We start from the raw sequence: 20,695 nt of genomic DNA, 5'->3' as shown, positions 1-20,695 counted from the left end.
CTTGTTTAACAGGCAGAAAAGAAGCTCCTGCTTTAGTGCTTGATCTTCAGCCCAAGGTGTGGAGACTATCCTGCCTTTACTGCCAAGTGTTGATCACTCATCCTTTCCTGCAATGCCTTTTCCAGGAGGAGCACGTGGGAAGATGAGGTTAGCTTCTTACTGTCTGGGCAGCCTGACAGCTGAGACTGGTAATGCTCAGGCTGCCTGTCCTGTATTAATATTGCTTATATGAAATCAAAAAAAGTTTACTTGTATAATCATGCCTTCTGCTATCCTTTCGGCATGTAACATTGCTGTACATTGTCTGGTTACTGGTGAACAGTAAATTCCCCCTTGGCTAAAGTCAATGGCTAAAAGAGAAGATGCTGATCTGGCAGTTTTGCCTAGCTGATGCACACACCTCTGTGTTCTATTAAGATGATATTTAAGATCTGTGACTAAGTCATCAGAGATAGGACACACCAAAAACTAGGAAGCTCTGTGCAAACCTACTTTTTTATCTGCTTATCTTTGTTTCTTTTCACAGCCAGCGTGAGCTTCATTTTCTCTCTGGTAATTTTTATCTATAGGAAAGACAGGCGCTTCTGCAAATAGGTATGATTCTCAGGAGATCTGGGAGCTCATCCGCATGAGAACAGAGAGAGGTGGTTATTTATGAAAAGCTGACAAATCCAGAGCCCAAAAAGAAGCTTTCACACTTGGAGATGAGTATTCTTGTTCAAATTCTTTTCCTTTCCTCCTTTTTAGTATTTTAAAGCTCCTTTCTTTATGTTTCATTAGCTTCCCTACCTTTACTTGAGTGACTTGGCCCCCATGATGCTTTTGCCTGATTCTTGCTGGCAGGATAAGCTCCTGGGACCACACTTCTTGTCTAACTGACAAATAAGAAAGATTTTTTTTTTAACTCGTCTGCTCTACGCTTTGTCTCCTTTTTGTTTTGCTTTTTCATTTTCTCCTCCCCTTCTTTTTCCCCTACTCTGCTTTTTCCTTTCATTGTTTAGCCCTTTTTCTATCTTGTCTCAGTCTCTCCTCATTTCCTTTCCTCTCCTGGGGTTCATAAAGCTGCCAAGGCCTAACCAAGGCAAGGAGAAATATGTATTTCACAGGCGAAGGTTATGCAGAGGGCAGTATCATAGCTCTCACTGCACGTTTTGGGGAAAAGGATGCAGGTTTGTTCCAGAGCTGCTGCTCTCATTAAGTTTGTCACATCTACTCTGAATAAGAACAAATAAGTAAAAGAAGGAATTTAAAGCAGATGGGAAAGGGAGAGATTAAATCCCAGTGTTAGAAACAGGCTAATGTCTAATCTTTGAATTTTCTTGGGAAGGGGAGCACTGGGAGAATTAAGCCCAAGAGTCTCTGATCTGGAAGGGAACTACAAATTCGGGTTCTTCTCGGTCTCAGTAGACCTCACACTGCGTGTGAGTGATAGCTGTCCTTCCCAGCACAGACAGCAGTTTGTCATCGTCCCCCAAAATTTCCTGCTTGCTCAGTGGAAATATTGTCAGGCGGCAAAGGTGCCCGAGTGATCTGACCTACTTGGGTAAGGAAATTACCTGCCCTTATTACACATTGTCAAATGAAGGAGACCTTGAATTTCAGTTTACAATAGGAAAAGTTTCTGATAAAAAATGGCCATCAGAGTGTTGAAGAACTCATTAAAATTTGTGAGAGAGACCGAAACCTCGTTGGAAGTATTTCCCTGTCGGAGAGCTCTTCGTTGCCAAGATGGTATTTGCACATGTAAGTCACACTGTATTATTTCATGCAGCGTAGCAGGATTTTAGACTTGCTTTGTGGAGTCGCAGGAATTGTTCAACATTTTGACCTGCCGGTTGAAATCTACCTTTTTTCTGGGTTGTGTAGCCCACTCAGGGCCCCAGAGCTGCCTTTTGGCACTGCGTGTGAAGAACTCATGTCCGTTTATGATGGCTTTAGCAGCAGCTCCCATAGGGTTGTGCACTCTTGCCTTTACTCCTGCCATTTGCCCTAATCTAAACAAAGCTGCCAACTCTCTATAGTCATGGCCGTGTCAGAGTAAGTTCTCACACATGGGGGAAAAAGTGTTTATTTAGTGTTGGTGTTTCTCAGCCCTTGTCAGATTGTCATGTCTTGGTTCTTGATTTGCTTAAAAGAATTGGTCAGTGTGCATAAAGGCTTGTCTGTCACTTGTGTGGTCAGATAACTATTTTCATTGTCCCAGTGTGATGTGCAATGTAAAAGCTTTCTTTCAATTTGAGCGATAACAGGGGACTTTCCCTGTCACTCCCAGTAAAGCTGTGGGCAAAGGCCAGGCTGCTTTTAGGCCCTTTCCCCGCTGTAGCTCTGCAGAAGTGCATGGTTATAGCAAAGCTGATTTGTATTTCCTTTCCTACGTGTTTCTAATACAGAAACAAACCCTTCCTCCTGCGTTTGCAGTGGCGAAAGTTTGTGTTTTGGCCAAACTGGACACTCACCTACCTTCTTGGGAAACTGTGCCCTGTTGCTCCGTCTCTCAGTGTCACACTGCCTGGGGACATGAGGGAGCTGTCACAGACCTTGCCAGAGACCTGAGTGGATGTGCAACAGCTGCTTTCGTGGCAGATACTGAACATTTCCTATTGCCAGAGAAAATGTGGGAATTAATTTTTTTGGCACGTGGTGAACTGGTGAACCCTGGCTCTCAAAACATTAGAGGAAAAAGCAAAAGACGCATTCATCAGGCATGGGGAGGTGCAGCAGAACACTGCTGCTGGGCACTATGCTCAGTACCTGCTGTCTGACCAGCTTTGATTTTTCTAGGAGTCATGGCTGGGGAGAACCCGAGAAGGGATCTGATGGAGATAATGAGGTGCCTTGCAAAGTCTTAGAAGGTACTCCTCTCCTACGGATGGAGAAAGTGTAACAATGGTTTTTTGCAGGTTGGCCACAAAACCTGTCAAAGTGCAAATCGTTAAGTAAGGTGGAGGTGAATGAAGATGTTGATCATCATTAAATGTTCTTGGCCTGTTGAATAAGTAATAAGACATTCAGTGAACTCAGAAGATGACCTGAGGGAGGGGAACGGATCCAGGCCCTGACTTCTTTCCCAGTTATATAATAATACTGTGTTGGGTAACCGCTTTAGCAACACATGAATAAGTTGATTCCTGGCTCTTGAGAGACTGGTTGCACAAATTTGATTTCAGCAGTTTTAGGGAATAGGCCAGAAGGTGCAGAAGGGCTCTCAGTCTCCTGCCGTAACATGCAGTGGTTCTTGTAGGAAAGGCTGAGCATCAGCATGCCCCGGGAGCAGGCTGAGTGCAGAGACTGATCCTGCTAGGGTTCTTACCTCACTGCAGTCACTACTGCTGGAGAACACCCAGCTTTGGGTCTGTTTTCTTCACTAGTCATCTCCATCACGTTAGATCTCTAACCATCATGATTTTTTTTTTGTTTTCCATAGAAGGTTGTCAAAAGAAGGGATGGGATCAAAAGCACTTGGTGGTGGAACTGGAAGTAAAAATGATCACCAGTGAAACTTGTCTACATAAGGAAGTTTACAAGCCAAGATGTGTTGCTAGTTATGCAAGTGTGTCCCCATGGAGAGTTATATGGGTATCATTAGAGCAGCCTAATTACACTACTGCAGTTTTCCTTTGAAATTTGCCCTGTATATAAAACATCATTAGAGAAAACTGTCCCTCTTCCCGTAAAATAAAGCTGTTATAGCTTAATTTAGAAGAGCTACACTACCCCTGTGGTGCGAGCTGTCTTTATTGCTAGTTAGAATGCAATATCAAGGCCACCAGTGAGCAATGCTGTGAATAATATGTATGTGTCACGGTTGGGTTTCAGAAAGGATTTGGTTGAGAGCCAAGAAGAAAGAACCAGGAGAAGCTGCTGAGGAGGTATCACCCATGTAGTTCTTGTAGCCATAAAGCGATGACCTTAACACTTAGAGCAGCTCTATCTGTAGGATGAGGGAGTGCCCATTTTGCCTTTAGTATATGGATTTGGCCTCTTTGGGCTGTAAGAAATATACACGAAATCCCTCCCAAGATTACCGCTCTCGTTCTTTGTGTACTGAACAAACCTCTTAAGGCTTCCTAAGGTGACCTGTTAATTATCTTTAGGTTATGTTATGATACATAACCTAATACATATAAAACATTTTACATATTATGTAAAGTATATTGCACATAACACAGTAGTATATAATTGACACACAATACATAGTAATGCATGTTATACTAATTACAATTAATGCAATATATTAGTATGTATTAGTACTTATAATGCTATAACATTATTTTTACAAAGTGTTCTGAGAAATTTAGCACCACAAACAATGAACTCCACAGTAATATTGGGGTTTGAGCTTCTCTCTTAGCTTAAACTTGTGAAAATATTCTGCAAAGCTCTTTTTTTACATATGGATATACCTTTCATGTATGTATGTGTATGTATGTATATATAAATATATATTTTAAAAAAAGTACAGACACATATATGGAATTTTTACCGAAAGTCTTGTGCAATCCCCCAGTGCTCTTCCCCTGCAACCTCTAATGAGTCCCGTACTCCTGGGCAGCAGCTGTGCTGTTGTTCCCCATGCTCCTTTCTGTTTGTAGAAATGACCCTTTAATCGCATAACCTAACAAGAAGATTTTTTTCTGCTAAAAGACAAATATTTTTCCATTAGAAACCTTACCGAGAGCTGTCACCACTCAGTGACGTGCCACCTCCCAAGCAAGCTGGAGCAGGGAATGTTGTTGTCTTCAAGCACTCTTATGTTATTCCTTGTACCGCATCTGTCACTGTCTGCTCCAGCACTGTGACTTTGGCTTGTCATTGTACTTAAAATAAAAGTAGCAATATGGATCGCTGCTTCATTCATGTTAAGACTATCAACATTTTCTAGCCTAAGCTTTTACCTTTTTGCAAAATGTGATTTCATCAGCATTTATGTTTCCTGGCTGCTGCAGTGAGGTTTAATTTTCTGACTAGGAAGATGCTTACTTCTTTTTGAGTTGTCATTTTTGAATTGTGTTTTTGAATTTTATTTTCATGTCACAATGGGAAAAGGAAACATTGGTGATAAAATGCAAATAGTTTTGTTATGACATTTCATTCTTAGGATTTTTGATTTCACAAAAAGTTTTTATTTTTTAATCACTCAATCTGATCAGAATTGAAAAGTAATTATAAGATGTTCAGGTAATCTGCGGGAGGAAAAATACTATGTAGCTATTACTTTTCAGAAACAGGCCCATTTGTTGGTAACTGTGACAGGGACAGCTATGTTAAAAAATAACATAAATCCCATTGTATCTCCCAGGCAGCCATGTCCATTTTGGGGGGGGAAATGACATTTACTCATAAGTTGCTCTGAAAACACTGTTAAGTGGGAGCCTTGCTGACAAACAGCAACTCCAGCCTGCAGTAGTACTATATGATAACCACACTATTGGTGGACTCCAGTGTTCACAGCACCAGACTAGATTAAATTCATTTTTAAAGATGCTATACCTCTTTCCTCTGCATTCCCCGGTACATCCTAGAAGTCCTCATTACTCTTTTTCATATCAACCTTCCATGAGAAAAAGCCAAATGTATACTTTTGTGCCCCTAATATACCTCTGCGTACCAACATACATGCAACATGTGTGTGCCACAAAGACACAGAGTCCCCCTTCTCTGCTATCTTGTTGATCAATCTGTGCAATATAGAGCTTTAGCAGTTCTTCTGCCCAATTATAATCACTTTTGCTATTCTTTTTAGCATCCGCAAATATATTTGTAGAAGGCAGTGGAGTCAGGCTTAAACTACTTTCCCCTGCCCAAACAACTGTTCTCTTTAACTCTTTCTGTAGACTGAGAATGCCTGCAGTTAGTTGCATTCATGCCTTGCAAAGCCTATGGACAATGAGGATACTGGGTGGAAGGGCTTGGGTGGCCAGTAGGCTGCCTTACCTCAGCCTCAGCTAAATGTAGTACTCTGGAAAAACACCAAGGGGCCTACCTTGAGGAGTGAGGCTCTTTGGTTACAGGGTCGTAGTGAGTTGCCTGCTTCTACACAGGGTCCTCTCGATGGGTCTGGATTTTGATCTAGGGAGCCATCCATGGTTCAGTTCTTCTTTCTTGTTTTTGTGTTCTCTCTGGTATGTTGCTAAGGTGAGAAAGGTGGTGTGTTCACCTTCAGAAATCAGATGAGACTGGCCTTTTAGTTTTCTTTTAATGCACGAAAATAAAAAGTATCACCTTTTTGTCCCTCATATAGATGAAGGGGTCTCAGCCTGGCTTTGAGGGTCTTCTGCAACTGAGCCCTAAGTAGCAAAGGTGTTCCAGCTGGATCCCCTCCTTTTGCAAGGAGGGTTTTGACTAGCTACCTGAAAGTCCATATTTATTTTACAGTAATCAGTAGTATTGCACTCTGTTCTACCTAGGTATAAAGACGTGAGGCTTTGATTGCTGAGGACAGTGTAGTGTGAGATGGTTAAATTCGGATTTAATTTTGGATTTGCTTCAAGATCTGTGCACTGCTTAATGAGCAACTTGTATGCAATCTAGGCAGACTGGAGAATGAGTGGAAAAGGTTTCATCAGCTGTCCCATGCTAAACCATTTCTTTGTTCCAGCAGCCTGTGGAAGGGTTGTAATGATTTATTAAATTCTATAGGAGTGTTCAGTCAGGAAGTTTAAGGGAATAATTAACAACAACTTTCACCATTGATCTGAGTTGGATTCAGGCCAGCAGAGTTGAAAACCACCATATCTTAACACTAGTCACCCCTTACCCTCACCAGTCTAGTTTCCAATACCTTCTCATCCTTACCAAAAGCCAGGGAGATCTTTAACATACTGTTCAGCGTTTACAAAATGTTACCTTGTTTAGGCTTGAAATGCTGGCACTTAGCTGCAGTTCTAAACTCACTCTCGTTCCAAAGCCAGTTTTTCTATCTTAACACCGGATGCTGTTTGGAGTTGCAGAGGCAGTACAGACGATCAGATAACGGGCAAGGTTGACTTCAACTCCAAATGAGAAAATCGTCCCAAATCTGCTCACAAGTTGTTCCAGTTTTTCCTATGCTGTGTGGTATCTAAAAGGCGAAAGAGTTGGGGAGAAGCTGAAGTGAAAGCGTATCTCTCTGTAGGTGGTTTGTAATAGCAAGTTTTAATCTCCAGTATTAGTAACAAAGCAAAACAACCCCCACTTGTCCATACTAGACTGCTGTGTCTAGTGCTGATTCGAGAGAGCTGCTTTCACACTGCAACCACAGGATTATCAGTAATGCCTGGTATGAAGTGCATTCATTGAGTTACTCACTCTTGCTTGAAGCCTTGCCTGGGGTCACATTTCCAGGGCTGTTTGCCTATCCCAGTGGGGTCTTATACTATTCCACTGACTTAGCACCATTTCGAGGAGATGTTACTAGTGTTTGTTCTTCTACATATAAAGAATAAGCTGGAATGCTACGGTTCAAAGCCTATCTATCTGAAAAAGTCTGGCATGGAGGTTATCTGAGCTCCAGAAAGGCATTTGATTAAGGCCTCTCCTGGAAGAAGGTTCTCTTTCACATTCAGAGTCTCAAAAATATCTGCAAGGAAGCTGGGGAAACTAGAAGAAAGTAATAGTTGATATAGATCTTGAAAAAAAGAGGATTAAAAATACAAGAATCTGTGCCAACCAGTAACAGGGTAAGGTTTTATTGACCAACACAGTTAACTGCATTGACTTCCTATGTTCCAGGTAATGGGAAACCATTCTATCTTTGCAAGTGCGAATGCTCAGAATGGGACATTTTAAAAAGATGTTGCTGTAGCTTCGATACGGTTTGGTGCAGTTATTAATAAAGTTCTCTGGCTTCAATTAAGTGTAATAGTTCATTTGGCCATTAAAATCATTTGAGTTTCCTTGTAATTTTATTAGAAGTTTTCAGAACATATCTAAACCGGACGCTGTTTGTTTTATTGTGACTATGTCCATTCCTCCACAGGACAGCACACACCCACAGAGACGTTTCCTGGTGAAAGGTGAAATTTGTTTTTTGATGACTGATGAGTTGTCTTGCTATACGTCTTGCCTCGCAAAGCTAGAACTGTACTTAGGAGAAGTAGGAGAAGTGTGGTTACTGTTTTGAGACAACCATGGTTTGTTGAGATATACGTATGAGTGCTTGGATACTATTCTGTCATCCTACATCTGTTTGGGAGAAAAGCTGTAATATCATCTGTGCTTTTGTGAACCACTCCATCAGATGCTTTGGTTTCAAAAAGGCGGTGTTGTAGCTCTATAAGAGTAAGTGGAGGGTGATATTAAGATGTGCAGTATATATCAAATGCTGCATGATCCCGTGCAAAACCGTTCTTTTTCTCTAGTCAGCACGTATTAAGGGTTAGAGCTGGCTGTTAGATGAGAAGTGAGCAACAAGTCTGTGGAGAGGCAATAGTAGAAATGATTCTTGGGAACTGACATTGCTAGGCGGGCTGAAGTTAGAGTCAGCACTAGGCTTGTGCGGGCAAGCAGTAGAGAGTAATTGCTGATGGCTGATAGGACTCAGCCTCCGGACTTTGAAAAAATGAATTGCAAGTTATGTGTGAATGGATTATTTCCTCCTTCTTGTTAGAGGAGAGAAAAAAAGATTTTCAGTTTTTGTGATGTAGCTTTTTGGTTGTTTATTCTGTCCTTGAAGTATAAAACTCTGCCTTACTAATGATACGGGCTTTTGAATTGTGGAGAAGTTCAGTATATGATTCCTGTAGATTAGTTCAGTTTGGGAGTGTGGAAGCCCACCAGGAACGGTTCCATGTCCTCAACACCTTTCTTAAGATAAGAGAGGTGCTAAACCTAGAAGGTTTGAGGACACTTTTGTCACCCTAGCTTTTCAAAATGTATAGCATTTTAAAAAGGTTTGTGGACCTGATGCTGTAGATGCTTTCCTTTATGTTTTTTTAGCATGCTTTCAGGCTTTTTTGTGATGATGAGGGTTAAAAATGTCTATTAAAAAAAAAAGGCTAAAACTGTCACCTGCTTTTCGTCCTCCCTAGACAGGGTAGTGAGTAGACCATCAAAGAACTTGTTGATAAAATCGTAAGAATTGATGTCACTTTCACCCCAAGATGAGCCAAGACAAAATAGAGTAGATTTGACTGTGGCAGTACAGCAGGGCTGTTTTCCTCAAATAATTGCTTGCCTTTGAGCCCTGGATCTGACAATGTGATTTCACATCCCAGCATTTGAGGATGAAGAAAGGAGTGGAAACTGTCTTTGGCTAGCTTTAGTAAAAGCCTGCTTTATCTTTGTCCTGAGTGGGCACTTGGAAGGTTGTAGCTCATATCCCAGTTAATAATGAGCATTTGATGCACAGAAATGTACTTTACAGGAGGAATGATAACCTCAAGTGATAATACCTTTTCATCTCAGTTTCTTACCTGTCCGATTCTGTGGGCTGTCAATAGCTGATTTGCTGTAGCTTCTTGCAGCCATCCAAAAGAGATTTTTTCATGCTTACCAGGAGAAAGTCAAAGAACTCTCTAAGCTATTCATTGTGTGTTTATGAAATGCTTCTCACCTTGGTATCTATGTGTCATTGAAATCCTCAAACACCTGACATTGGCTACAGGTTTATACATTTCATTTGGTGAAGAGAGTAGTTCCCTCTCTGGCCTCACATGTAGTGGTACCAAAGGTGACTGGAAACTTGTCACCTTAAAAGCAAAAATGTCACCTTTCAGCAAGGGTGCTGAAATCAGTTCAGATTTTGGTTACGGAAATGTGAATCAGTGGGTAAAGAAATGCCAATGTTTTCAAAGTGCAAGTGAATAGAGTGCAAATTTGGCACATTTAAAGAGAAAAAGAGAACACTGATTCTCTACAGCCACCTTTTGCTCTTTGAAGAACCCCATGTTATCCGTGATGATGTCCATGCCTAGCCCAGTATCTTCTCTCTTACAGTGGCCAGTGCCAGATGTTTTAGACATTGTGCTTTCCTTATCAGTAGCTAGTCACCATCAAAGCATTCAAGCCCTTCAATATCTTGAGCTTGAATGAGCGCAAGTTATTCTGAGATTCCTGGTGGAAAAGGAGAGGAAGGAGTTGTTCCAACAAGTGGTCTGCACTAATTGCAGGGATTGAAACCTTCCCTGATTCTGAATTGGTACTGTGCAAGGCATGCTGTAGGATGGCTGTTCTGACAGAATAATTGAATATTCAGAGGCGCCAGTGGAATCTTGACTGTGCTTTGGTTGTATTTCTCAGCCTCCCTAATAGGCCAGCATTAGGGAAAGATCCTAATGCACTGGTGTGACAGCATGGAAAGCTGGGTTTAATGTTTTGTTATCTTCCGTTTTTATTTGTAGTTTGCTTTTCCTGATGCCCATCTTGTATGGTTGCCTTTCTTTTGAGGGAGAATTGCTGATCTGACTTCAGGACTAAGTGCATAGCACCTCACAGAGCACATATTCCACTGACTGGGAAAGAAGATGCACGCTAGTAGTTCATTTTATCCCCAGAGCGCTTCCTCGAACAAGTGATATAAAGGCACTAAATTAAACAATACTGTTCCTTGATCTGCTGCAGCCCTGTCACTTACTGTAATTATTGGAGCTGCGTCTGCGTCGTCTTCTTATAAGCGAACGCTGCCCTGGGGACTTGGAAATTAGTATGTTGATTTGAGTGAATAGCTATTTGGCATGCACCTTGAGGCACTGCCACAATATTCTTAAATTGTAATTGTTAAATGAGAAGCACAGCCTGAAATTTAGAGAAAAAGGAGAACCCAGCCCTCATCCCTGAAACTTAAATGCTTAAGTTTTCTGCGTGTTGGTTATCTCTAAGAACAACGATCACAGTTGTTCTAGGCACCTTGAAATTCGCTTGGACCCAGTATTCTTTCAGGCAGCTCCTGAGCAAGTTTGAGTGTTAGTGTGGGTGAAGAACCATTCCCAGTAAATGAGTATTCTCTCAAACCACGTGAGTTGTGCTTCCCTGTGTGCATTATCATGAAGGTCCTAGAGGGCAGACTGTTGAATGTGAGTCAGCAGTGCATCTTGCAGTAATGAAGGATCACTGTGTCCTGAGCTGCGTTAGTAAGAGTGTAACCACCAGACCAAGGGAATGGCTTACTTCCCTTTTCTTGGCATTTTTGAGGCTGCATCTGGAGTAGTGAGTCCAGTTTTGGCCCCTCAGTATAACAAGCTTGTTGAGGAACTGTAGGGAGTCCGTTTGGCCATGAGGAGGGCTGGGATACTGGAGCATGTGATGTGTAATGAGAGGCTGAGGGAGCAGGCATGTTCATCTTGGAGAAGTAAAGAATAACGAAAAAAAAGATCTAACGGCTGTTTGCCACCCCTTAAGGAAGTTACAGAGGAAATGGAACCAGCCTCTACTCTGAACAGCATAATGACAGAATCAGAGGCAACAAACACAACTCATAATGTGGGAAATTCCGGTTAGATATAACGGAAAAGTTCTTCGCTGTGAGAGTGGTTAAGCGTTGGCACATGTTGCCCAGAGAGGCTATGGAATTCCTGTTCTTGGAGATATGCAATACTTGACAGGGTCCTGAGCAACTTGATCTAAATTGGCCCTGCTTTGAGCAGATGGTTGGACTGGGTGACCTGCAGAGGTCCCAGTCTAAATTTTTCTATGATTATAGTCCACATTTTTGATATTTTTTAAAAGAAGTCTAAGATATATGTCAGGTTTTCCTTTAGAGATTTGTCTGAGGATTACGTGTCTCTGTTGATGATTTTGTCTTTCCTCTCTCCACTGCCTCTAAAGAAAGAGGTAGAGGAGCACAGAGGCAGGGTATTGTGGGACCGCTGCTGGTGGACTTGTGCTGGTGGCCAGTAGTGGGAAGGGGTTTTGCAAACTCACTACAGAGAGGAGGAAGTCTATGGGGTTGAATGGGATCATAGTTGAATGGGATCATGGTTGATGCCGTACTTCTACATGTTGTAGAGTTTCCTGCACAGATGTCTCTAGGTCACCAGCACAACTATTTCTCCTCAGGCTTGAGCGTGGCAGCATCAGGAATTGCTGCTCTGGCAACCTGACTGCAGTCAGGCCTTTTAACTCAAGGTAACTTTAATGAGGCTTTGTTCTGATGCTTTATTTTCATTAGCAACTGGGTTAGTGTGTGTGATGTTGTCCTGTAACAAACAGGAGAAATTTGGTTCTGCATACTGTTTTCTTTCTCAAAAGTGTGCAGAATAGAGGAGAAAGCAAGGCTTTTGTGTTGATGGCCTAGAACAGGAGGAGCAACTAGAGAAATTAAAATGGTATATTGAGAAGGGAGATGAAAGGTGTGACTGGTGTGGGCCTGGTGCCATGATGGACTAGGACCTCATCCAACAAGCTGTAGTTGCTCACCTCCTACTTTCCCCTTAGCAGCTCTGCACCTGGGCTTTTCTATCTCATGATCATAAGATCGCAGGACAATTGAGATTGGAAGGGACTTCAAGAGGTTTCTAGTCCAACCTCCTGCTCAAAGCAGGCCCAGCTAGGAGTTCACACCAGGTTGCTTGGGCCTTTATCCAGTCATGTCTTAAAAACTTTCAATGGTGGAGACTGTACACCCTCTCTGGGCAACCTGCTCCACTGCCTTATAGTGTCCTCACAGTGAAAAAGTTTCTTCTTATACCCAGTCTGAACCTCTCATGCTTCAGGTTATGCCTGTTATATCTCATTCTCCCACCATACACTACTATGAAGAACCTGGCTCCATTTCCTCAGTAACCCCCCTGCAGGCACTGGCAGGCTGCTAGTAGCTTCTCCAAAAACTCCTCCTAAACAAGCCCACCTCCTCCAGCCTCTCCTCATAGGGCAAGCACTCCAGCCTCCGACCATTTTGGTGGCCCTCTGCTGAACTTGCTCTAGTTTATTGACGTCTGTCTCGTACCGTGGGGCCCCAAACTGGGTGCAGTATCTAGATGCAATCTACGTGATGCGTCTGACTGAGTTGCATTTCCTGTATACTTGATAGCTATGCCAATGTAAATAAGTGGTATGACGAATAAGTTTGGAACATCTGAATGTTGGTTCTTCTGAGGATATAACATGGCTGAAGGCCAAATCGCTCAACCTCTCTTCTCTCTCTTTCTCTCTCCCCTCTGCCCCCTCCCCCCATTTTTCCCCATGTGTGAGACGGTAATAAAATCTACTTCTCTCATTGTTAGTTGTGTGTTTGCTGTGCTGAACTGCTGTTAATCACCTAAATATTAACTTCCTGTCACTAATGCTGGCTCTTGTCGTGTTTCTGGCAGGTTACATATCACAAGTGTTAAAGAATTACACTGACCATGCCTGCGATGGAGAATATGTTTCCTTGAGATGTCCTCACAGAACCACCATCAGTATCCAGTCTTCTTTTTATGGCCGAATTGTACCAAGTCATCAGATGTGTCCTTCTCGTTATCCCCACTCCTATGCAACTTTAATTAAAGAAGATGTTGCTTGTTCAGTTGGGACTTCCCTTCAGGTATTGCATGTTAAATTGGATCTGTTCATTCTGGACTTCATCCTTCCTGCATCTTGATGCTGCAGAGACCTGTACTGTAAGTGCTCCCGTGCTGGGTAGCACTGTTCACTTGACACATCTTAGTGCATGATTCATCTTTATAGTGTAGACAGAGATGAATTAGGTCTTGCTGATGCATTTCTTAATTTTGCTACATCTCTGGTCAATAAAAGTTCAGGAATGTGATTGAAACAGAATTATGCTGCGAGAGCAAATTATGTCCAATGTATTTTGACCAAATTTGGACCGTGTTGGAAGATTTTTTTTAAAGTCTTTCTTCCCAAAGGGTAGCTTTTTCAACACATTCAGAAGTTGCTGTGGAGTTCTTTTTAGTTCAGCAATGCTCCTTTTTTGAGGGGCTTTTGCTTTAGTAACTTGAGAGGAACTTGGCCAGAGAGAATCCTTAGCTTTACTTTTTCTCCTGACTCAGTTGCCTTTTAGACCACTGTAAATGATCATACATCACTTAAGCTTGTAATCTCCCAAGCATCAGTAGTTAATCACCTCTGCCTATTTGTGTACAAGATCACTACATGTATCCTCCCGAGAGCACATGTGACTTCAACAAATCAAAAGATAGTTTGGAAGGTGTATGTGTTACTCAGTTGTCAAGAGGAGCAAGTGAAATTAGAAACATGAATTGGCTGATGCTGCTGAGATGAATGGGATGTGCTCCCAGGGGTAAAACTAAGCGCAAGTCTTTCCAAGTGCAGGAGTTGAGACTGTGAAAAGTTTTGGGCAAAGACCTCAACTTTTCTTAAGCACCCAATGTGTTTATGGCTATGAATCAATAATAACTCTTAATAAAATTTATAGCAGAACTAGGCTAATGAACCTACAGGGCTAGTGAAACATTTCTTTTATAATTTGGCTGAAGGCCTAGTATTTCCAATGTCACTTCTAACTCTTGCATTCAGGATTTTTTAGAGGAATTTACAGCTTTTTTTTTTTTTAAATTGATATCAGCGCTTTGGCTTCCAAATGTCAGTGGTAAATGCTCAAGAAATTGCACAGGATTGGTGTGTACTTGTGTGTAACCCTTAAGCTGACAGATTTGCAGTTGCCCTCATAACACTTCCATTGCACATCAAGTGACCGAGTTATGGTATGGGAGGACGTGGTCCTTATCAGTTGTTTGTTTTCCCGGATATGATAACGAAAGCTCTGACTAGGAGGTCAGGGAGCAGTATCCTTGTGCCAGCCAGAAGGGCTGGATGGGGGACACAGAAGAGGAATATCTGGAGATTTGCCTTGGTGCCTCTGGTAAAAGAGGCCCATGCAGTGTAAACTGTCCTGCCTTGGTGGTGGAGGTTTGTGAGGAGGAGCTGTCACCTTTTTATGGTGCCCAGGCACTTTTCATGCTTACAGGCCGGGAACAGTAGCTGCCAGGACCAAAGTCTATTAATCTTTCACCCAAAGAAATAAATCTTTGAATATTAAGGGTCTTTTAGCTGTGTACCCACTGGAAAGTATATAGGGCCAGAGCAGGACCATGCAGAGGTGTTAGCTTGAATCCTGAAGGTGCAGAACTGCTTTATGGTGATCCTACACCTGCGGTATGATCTGTGCATGGTGTTGGTGTCCCTGCAACGACTCATAGCTCCCACGTACCTTGATCCTGCAAAAATATGTGGAGGCACATGTAGGAAGCTGCTCAGTTGGAGAAGAGATTTGGAGTGATGTGTTTATAAAGCGTTTTGCAGCCTTATTCCTGCAGCGGAATTCCTGATGTCGCTTGTTTTCAGCAATAAGCAACTTAAGGACTGTATGGAAGAATATTTAATGGTTGGTCTGTAATTTTTACCGGAAAAGTAGATTATACTTTGCAGCAGATTATCTGCAATATTCTCATTTTTGCAAATTGACAGAAAAGTAGAATCGAAGGAAGGAAAATTTAAAACCCTGGAGAGGTTGTGTTTCTGTTGTGTTTCTGCTCCCAGATATTTATCAGAGAAATCGCAGGCTAACTTCTGCTTTCAGAGCTGCATCTACTGAAATCAGCAGGAAACTGCAACTTGGAGAGCAGTGACTTCTTACCATGTGGCTTCTTTTCCCAGGGCAAAATATTATTTTTCCTTAGAAGGTGCTCTGGAGCTAACTCGTGTGTCTCATTAGAAAGACCAGCCGGGTTGGGCAGGGAGCGTAGGCATGATCTGTCGCCTGAGTGTCTTTCAACACTCTCCAGGACAACCAGCCGTTGGTGACAAGAATCACTCATGCTGCTGATGTGGTATTTCCTTTTGTCCTTTAAGCAAGATACACGACACCTTTGCTGCCACCGTCTCCTGCTGTCGCTCTCGCAGCATGTGATGCAGCTGTACAAAAGGGAGCAGATTCCTTGCATATTAACCACGGGATTCCCCCAGCCCTTTTTCTCCTCCTTTTTATTTACATCCACCAAGAAAGCTTCTGTGATAGAAAGCAAAGAGGAGCTGACCGTTCTGCTAATAGGAAGATCAGACAAGCTTTCCACCAGCTGCACCCCTTTCAACTTGTGGGGCTGTTGTTGATCACAAAACAAGGCCGGAAGGTGTGTGTGTGTGTTATTATTTCTAAAGATAGATAGTTTTATTTTTCCTGAGCGTTCTGGATTAACAATGTGGCAGAGTGAAATGGAGAGTAAAAGACAGTGATTCAACTACTCCATCTCTCCGCATAGGCCAGGAACAGTAGCTACTGGCCATGCCCAGTCCGGAAAGGGTATTGTACAGTCCCAGAAAGAGCCCGTTCCCAAGACCCTGAACAACATAAAACAAGATGATGGTGAAAGGGAGAGAGGTGGGAAAAGGAAGAATAATTTGCACTAGACCACGTGGCCATTAGTACAGCTGGGAGGAGAAGCCAGGACCCCAGAGTCCCTGTCCTGGTTTCCCTGGACTGCATTGCCATCCGTTACATTGCACATTCGGAGGTCTCCAGGGTTTACAGATAGTCTGAGCAGGGAAGGCTTCAGTCTCAGAAATGTCAGTAAATTAAAGAGCTGTTTGGGCAATGCTTAGCCACACTATACTAAAATTGCTCTGCAGAGACTGGTGAGCAGTGAGCTTAGGGTCCAGAAGAGGTTATTGTAATGCCAAAATTGCCCTTAAAAATCACAGAAATGGTGCAGCTTCATTCATGAATCTTGAACAAGCTGACAGATAACTCTGTAGCAAGCATCTCCCGCAGCTAATTATTTGCAAGTAGAAAAACTGTTTGATGCAGAGGTCACAGATAATCTCTAAACTGCTGTATCTTTGAAATCTTTGGCTTGACTGAAACAGCTCGTGAGAGCAGTGTGATTATGTGCTGCAGAAAGAGAGACACTGGAGGCAGAGGTGGCTGATGCAGCCTGTCTCCCCGATGCGGCAAGGCCGCTCCCTGGGGTGTAAGCCTACTAATGCTTTGTTTACTCTAGATTTAAACTTTCCCAGTCATGGGGCTTCCATTATTGCCACCGAGACCCTGCTTGACAGTCTAATGGTTTGCTCTCAGTGATTTTTTTTTTCCGGTCTGTGTTGTCAGTTTTCCCTTTCTTCAGTCCTATGACTTTTGGTTATGCTCCCTTTTGTATTTCTTCAGCTAAGACCTTCTCTCCCTTTGAAGTTGACCCTGCGTACAGATTAAGTTTCCCGCTATTAGGAAATGTAGGTAGTGGTTAATTAGTTAATATTTGTAAAGCACTTTTTTATGAGGTCCTTCTATCTGCGGAGCATATCCCTGCTTGTGTTTCATTGTGAATCGCTGTCTCTGGGTTCTCCCAAGGCTCTGCCAGAGGAGCTCTGGTGGATCTTGCTGCAGTGTTTTAACATCCCAGTCCCACTGCTGGGAGCCGATCTCCTCTCTTGGAGTTTACTACTCCCGTAGCAGAGCTGGTGTGCGCCCAGTTTTCAGCTGTTCACTTCCCAGTCTGGTGTATCAGCGTAAGTCACCAAAGTTGTGGGCACGCGTTCTCTTCTGCTGTAAGCGTGGCAAGGTCCACGGGAGAGTGATAAAGAGATAGCGGGTGGAGACCTAAAAGCTGCCATAGCTCAGTGGTCAGGATTCGGGGTCTTTGATCTCCTCTCCATTTGATGAACAGATTGAATGTGGTAATTTGGACAAAGCTGAATTACTTTGTAGTGGAGCAGGCTGGGAGAGCTGCTCGATCAAGCCAGAGGCAGGTAACCTGGATCTCGTCAACACGCATTTCACTTCCTTGTGTATTCTTTCCTTCCCTGTTGCTAAATGCAGTTTGTTTTGCTTCCTGCTCCTAGGAAAATCCTGTTACTCCGTGGACTACAGTAATTTTCACTAATGAATGGGAATGATTATGTGGTCTTTCTAATAATTAGGAAAAGGCCCTGTAAATAAGTCTGCAACTTAAAAGCACTAAGTTTTCAGTGTGTTTAAAAATAATACAAACATTCAGCAATATATAAAACAGTATCAAAATTCAAAGAAAACATGACGTGAAGCTGCTGCAAATACTTTGTGCTATATGGCTCTATAGGGAGAATTAATTATTTATTCTCATTGCAAAATTCCTGGAGATGTACCAATGTAAGTGTTATTGTAACTGCACCGTAATGGTTACGCCTGGACTGGATTTGAGCTAAAAGCTCTTGATCTTATTTTTAAAATTACTTATACCTTCTTGTGTGAAATTCTTAGTAAAAACCTCTGCCTATCTTCATTTAACTGTACACATCTCTGATCCAGCCATGCAGCTTGCTCTCTGAATTACGCTCCTCAGCGACATACAATTGGGACAATCATTTAGTGGAGTTCCTCTCTGTAATTTCATGCCCGACTGATGTGCCCTGGAGCCATCTTTATGTTCCTTTGATGATGAAGGCCATACAGAGAGCAGCCCCATGGCAAAATCCCAGCTGCCCTTGAGTATTGCCATTGGCTTCCAGAGTCTCACCCTAAGTGTGTTAACTCCATAACTAAGAACTGAGATAAGTTTAATTGTCTTGGGTGTTAAGCTGAGTTGTGGTTTATTTTAAGTGTGCACGGGGAGAGCTTCTTGAAGAGTGATTTGAAGAGGCAGAAAAAAAAAATGAGTGCACCCTTAGGAATGGCTGAACACAGCCTTCTTGCAGAGCTCCCATCCAGTTGCAGATGTTTAATGTTAAATTTAAATGTTATTACTTAATGAGCATAAGCAATTACTTAGCTAACAAGCACAACAAAGTGAGCACAAGAAATGTGTTTCATCCGCAGAGCCTGCTAGAAAGACATGGTTTTGAGCTTGAGGCTGCCCTTGCTTTAAAACCCAGGTCACTGCAGTGAGATTAATTCAAGGCATAAATCACAGGGGTTAGATTAGTGATTGTTTTACTTGAATTCACATTTCTTTCTCTCTTATCTCCTCTAAATCTTGCAGCTTCTCAGCGCAGTCATGAACCAGAGAATGGAATGGGTTTAAACAGCCGCAATTTCCCTCCTGAGAACTGGCTGTTAGCCCTCAGGCTTGATTTACCACTGGAACGCAATTATAAAATGGCACAATGCAATTAATGTGTCTTCCCTCCCTTTTTGTGCTTAGACAGGAATTCCTCCTCCACCTTCTCTTATTGGAGTGATTTTATAATATAACCTAATCCAATGTAACTTCATTTGCATTAGTCAGGGGTCTGCCAGATGATGCTCACATAAGCAGTTGTTGTATATCCCAGCTAGGGATACTTCTGCATGTCTAGAACTATCTCTGTGCAAGTTCAGATTGCTCATGGGCTTTTTTTTCTCTTTTGTGGCTATGTTTTCTTACTTTTACATCTGACAATATAAGCAAAAATCCCCAAAGCAAACACAGAACGGATTTGCCGTATTTTTGTGCCATTGATCAAAAGCCATGTGAGCTCAGGACATTGAATTCGCTAGCAAGTCGACTTGCAGCCATCCTGATGTCAGTCTAGCTGATCATCCACAAACACTTCAAAAACGATATCTGACATCTGCCAGAGCTCTGCTCTGGCCTCTGAGTGTCATTTTGAGAGTAAGCCCAGAAAGCCAAGGTCTTAGCTTGTAAGGGCCCCTGTAGATATAACAGCAGATGCGCTGGGCCTGCAGGGGAAATGTAACTACAGCAGGGTGAGTCTCATCTTGTCATGTGTGCTCTGTAGAACTGCTGTGTTGCACGTTGTTTAAGAGGGTGCTGGTATATAGCACGTACTGATGAAAGCGATAGGGAAGAAATTTTCTATGTATGCCAGGCTAGGCAAAAGTTGCGGGCACCAGTGTTTAAATTAACGATAGAGCTGATGTAACTGGTAGTGGATTTTTTTATTATTATTTTTTTAAACAAGAACATGGTGCCATCAACTATTGCTAATTTTCTTTACAGTTTTCCTGATGTATTTCACTAAGCATTGAACACAGTTTTTATTTTACTCTTATAAATATATTTCTTTTCTTTATTACATACAAGGCTGGTTTCAAGCAGTCTGCAGGAAATAAGCAGTCTTACAAGTGTTTTTTGGTAACATTTTCATTAAAATTGTTGCCATTTTCGGAAGAGCGGAGTGGAGGCACATTAGAACTCTGTGAACGAAGAGGAAATATTGATTTCTCCTTCCTCATGAAGTAACTTCTCAGAGTTATGGCTGTTATTAAATTATATTGAAACTGTAGTTAAGCATTAAAACCAATTAGTAAATGGCATAGTCAACGTTAAGAACTCGTCCCGTTTTCTACAGTCTCACAATGACATAGATAATTTTTGCTCCTTGATTTGGGCACAACGTTTTCACCTAGGTCTCTGTGTTACCTGGTATACCCCAGAAAGGAAGCCCAAGAGGTTTAATTCATGTGGAAAATACAGAGTAAGCAATAGCTGCCAAAAGTGAGAGCAGAACGAGACAAAGTAGGAATATGTAAAGGCTGCCTACGTTCTTCGTTCTCTGAGGCGGGTAGGTTATTGCCTGTGCTCCTGGTGTTGTGCCTAAGGACGGAGGAACAAGTGCTGCAGAGGCATTGAAGCTGAGGTTTTCAAAGAGGCTTCTTGCTGACCTAACTCAGCTGCTGTTGAAATCCACGGTGGTTTTCCCCCTGGTTTTAACAGCACCCATTAGGCCATGCTGAAGGCTTTTGAAAAGTCCCGCCCATGTGGCATGAACACGTTTGCTGACCAAAAACCTGGGTCTGCTGCCTTTGAGGGGACAAATCTTCCCTTGTGGGAAAGAAAACTTTTGGGGTATTTCTTTCTTCCCTTTACTTCATGTTCTTAGCACTGCTTAGGCGTATACACAG

At 42.4% G+C, this 20,695-nt stretch overlaps 1 protein-coding gene across 4 annotated transcripts in view; it reads left to right on the top strand.

Moving 5' to 3' along the window:
• Positions 1-20,695, top strand: part of EVA1A (eva-1 homolog A, regulator of programmed cell death) — a 210,796-nt gene that overhangs the window by 48,358 nt on the left and 141,743 nt on the right. For all 4 annotated transcript variants that reach the window (XM_068937026.1, XM_068937027.1, XM_009686340.2 and 1 more), the window contains exon 2: positions 13,227-13,441. In XM_068937026.1, coding sequence (XP_068793127.1) covers positions 13,227-13,441 — 215 coding nt within the window. The remainder of the gene's footprint in view (positions 1-13,226; positions 13,442-20,695) is intronic.

The sequence above is a fragment of the Struthio camelus genome, chromosome 3 (assembly GCF_040807025.1).
Source record: "Struthio camelus isolate bStrCam1 chromosome 3, bStrCam1.hap1, whole genome shotgun sequence".
Lineage (NCBI taxonomy): Eukaryota > Metazoa > Chordata > Aves > Struthioniformes > Struthionidae > Struthio > Struthio camelus.
Note: the sequence above shows the minus strand (reverse complement) of the source record. Positions and strands in the feature narration are given on the sequence as shown.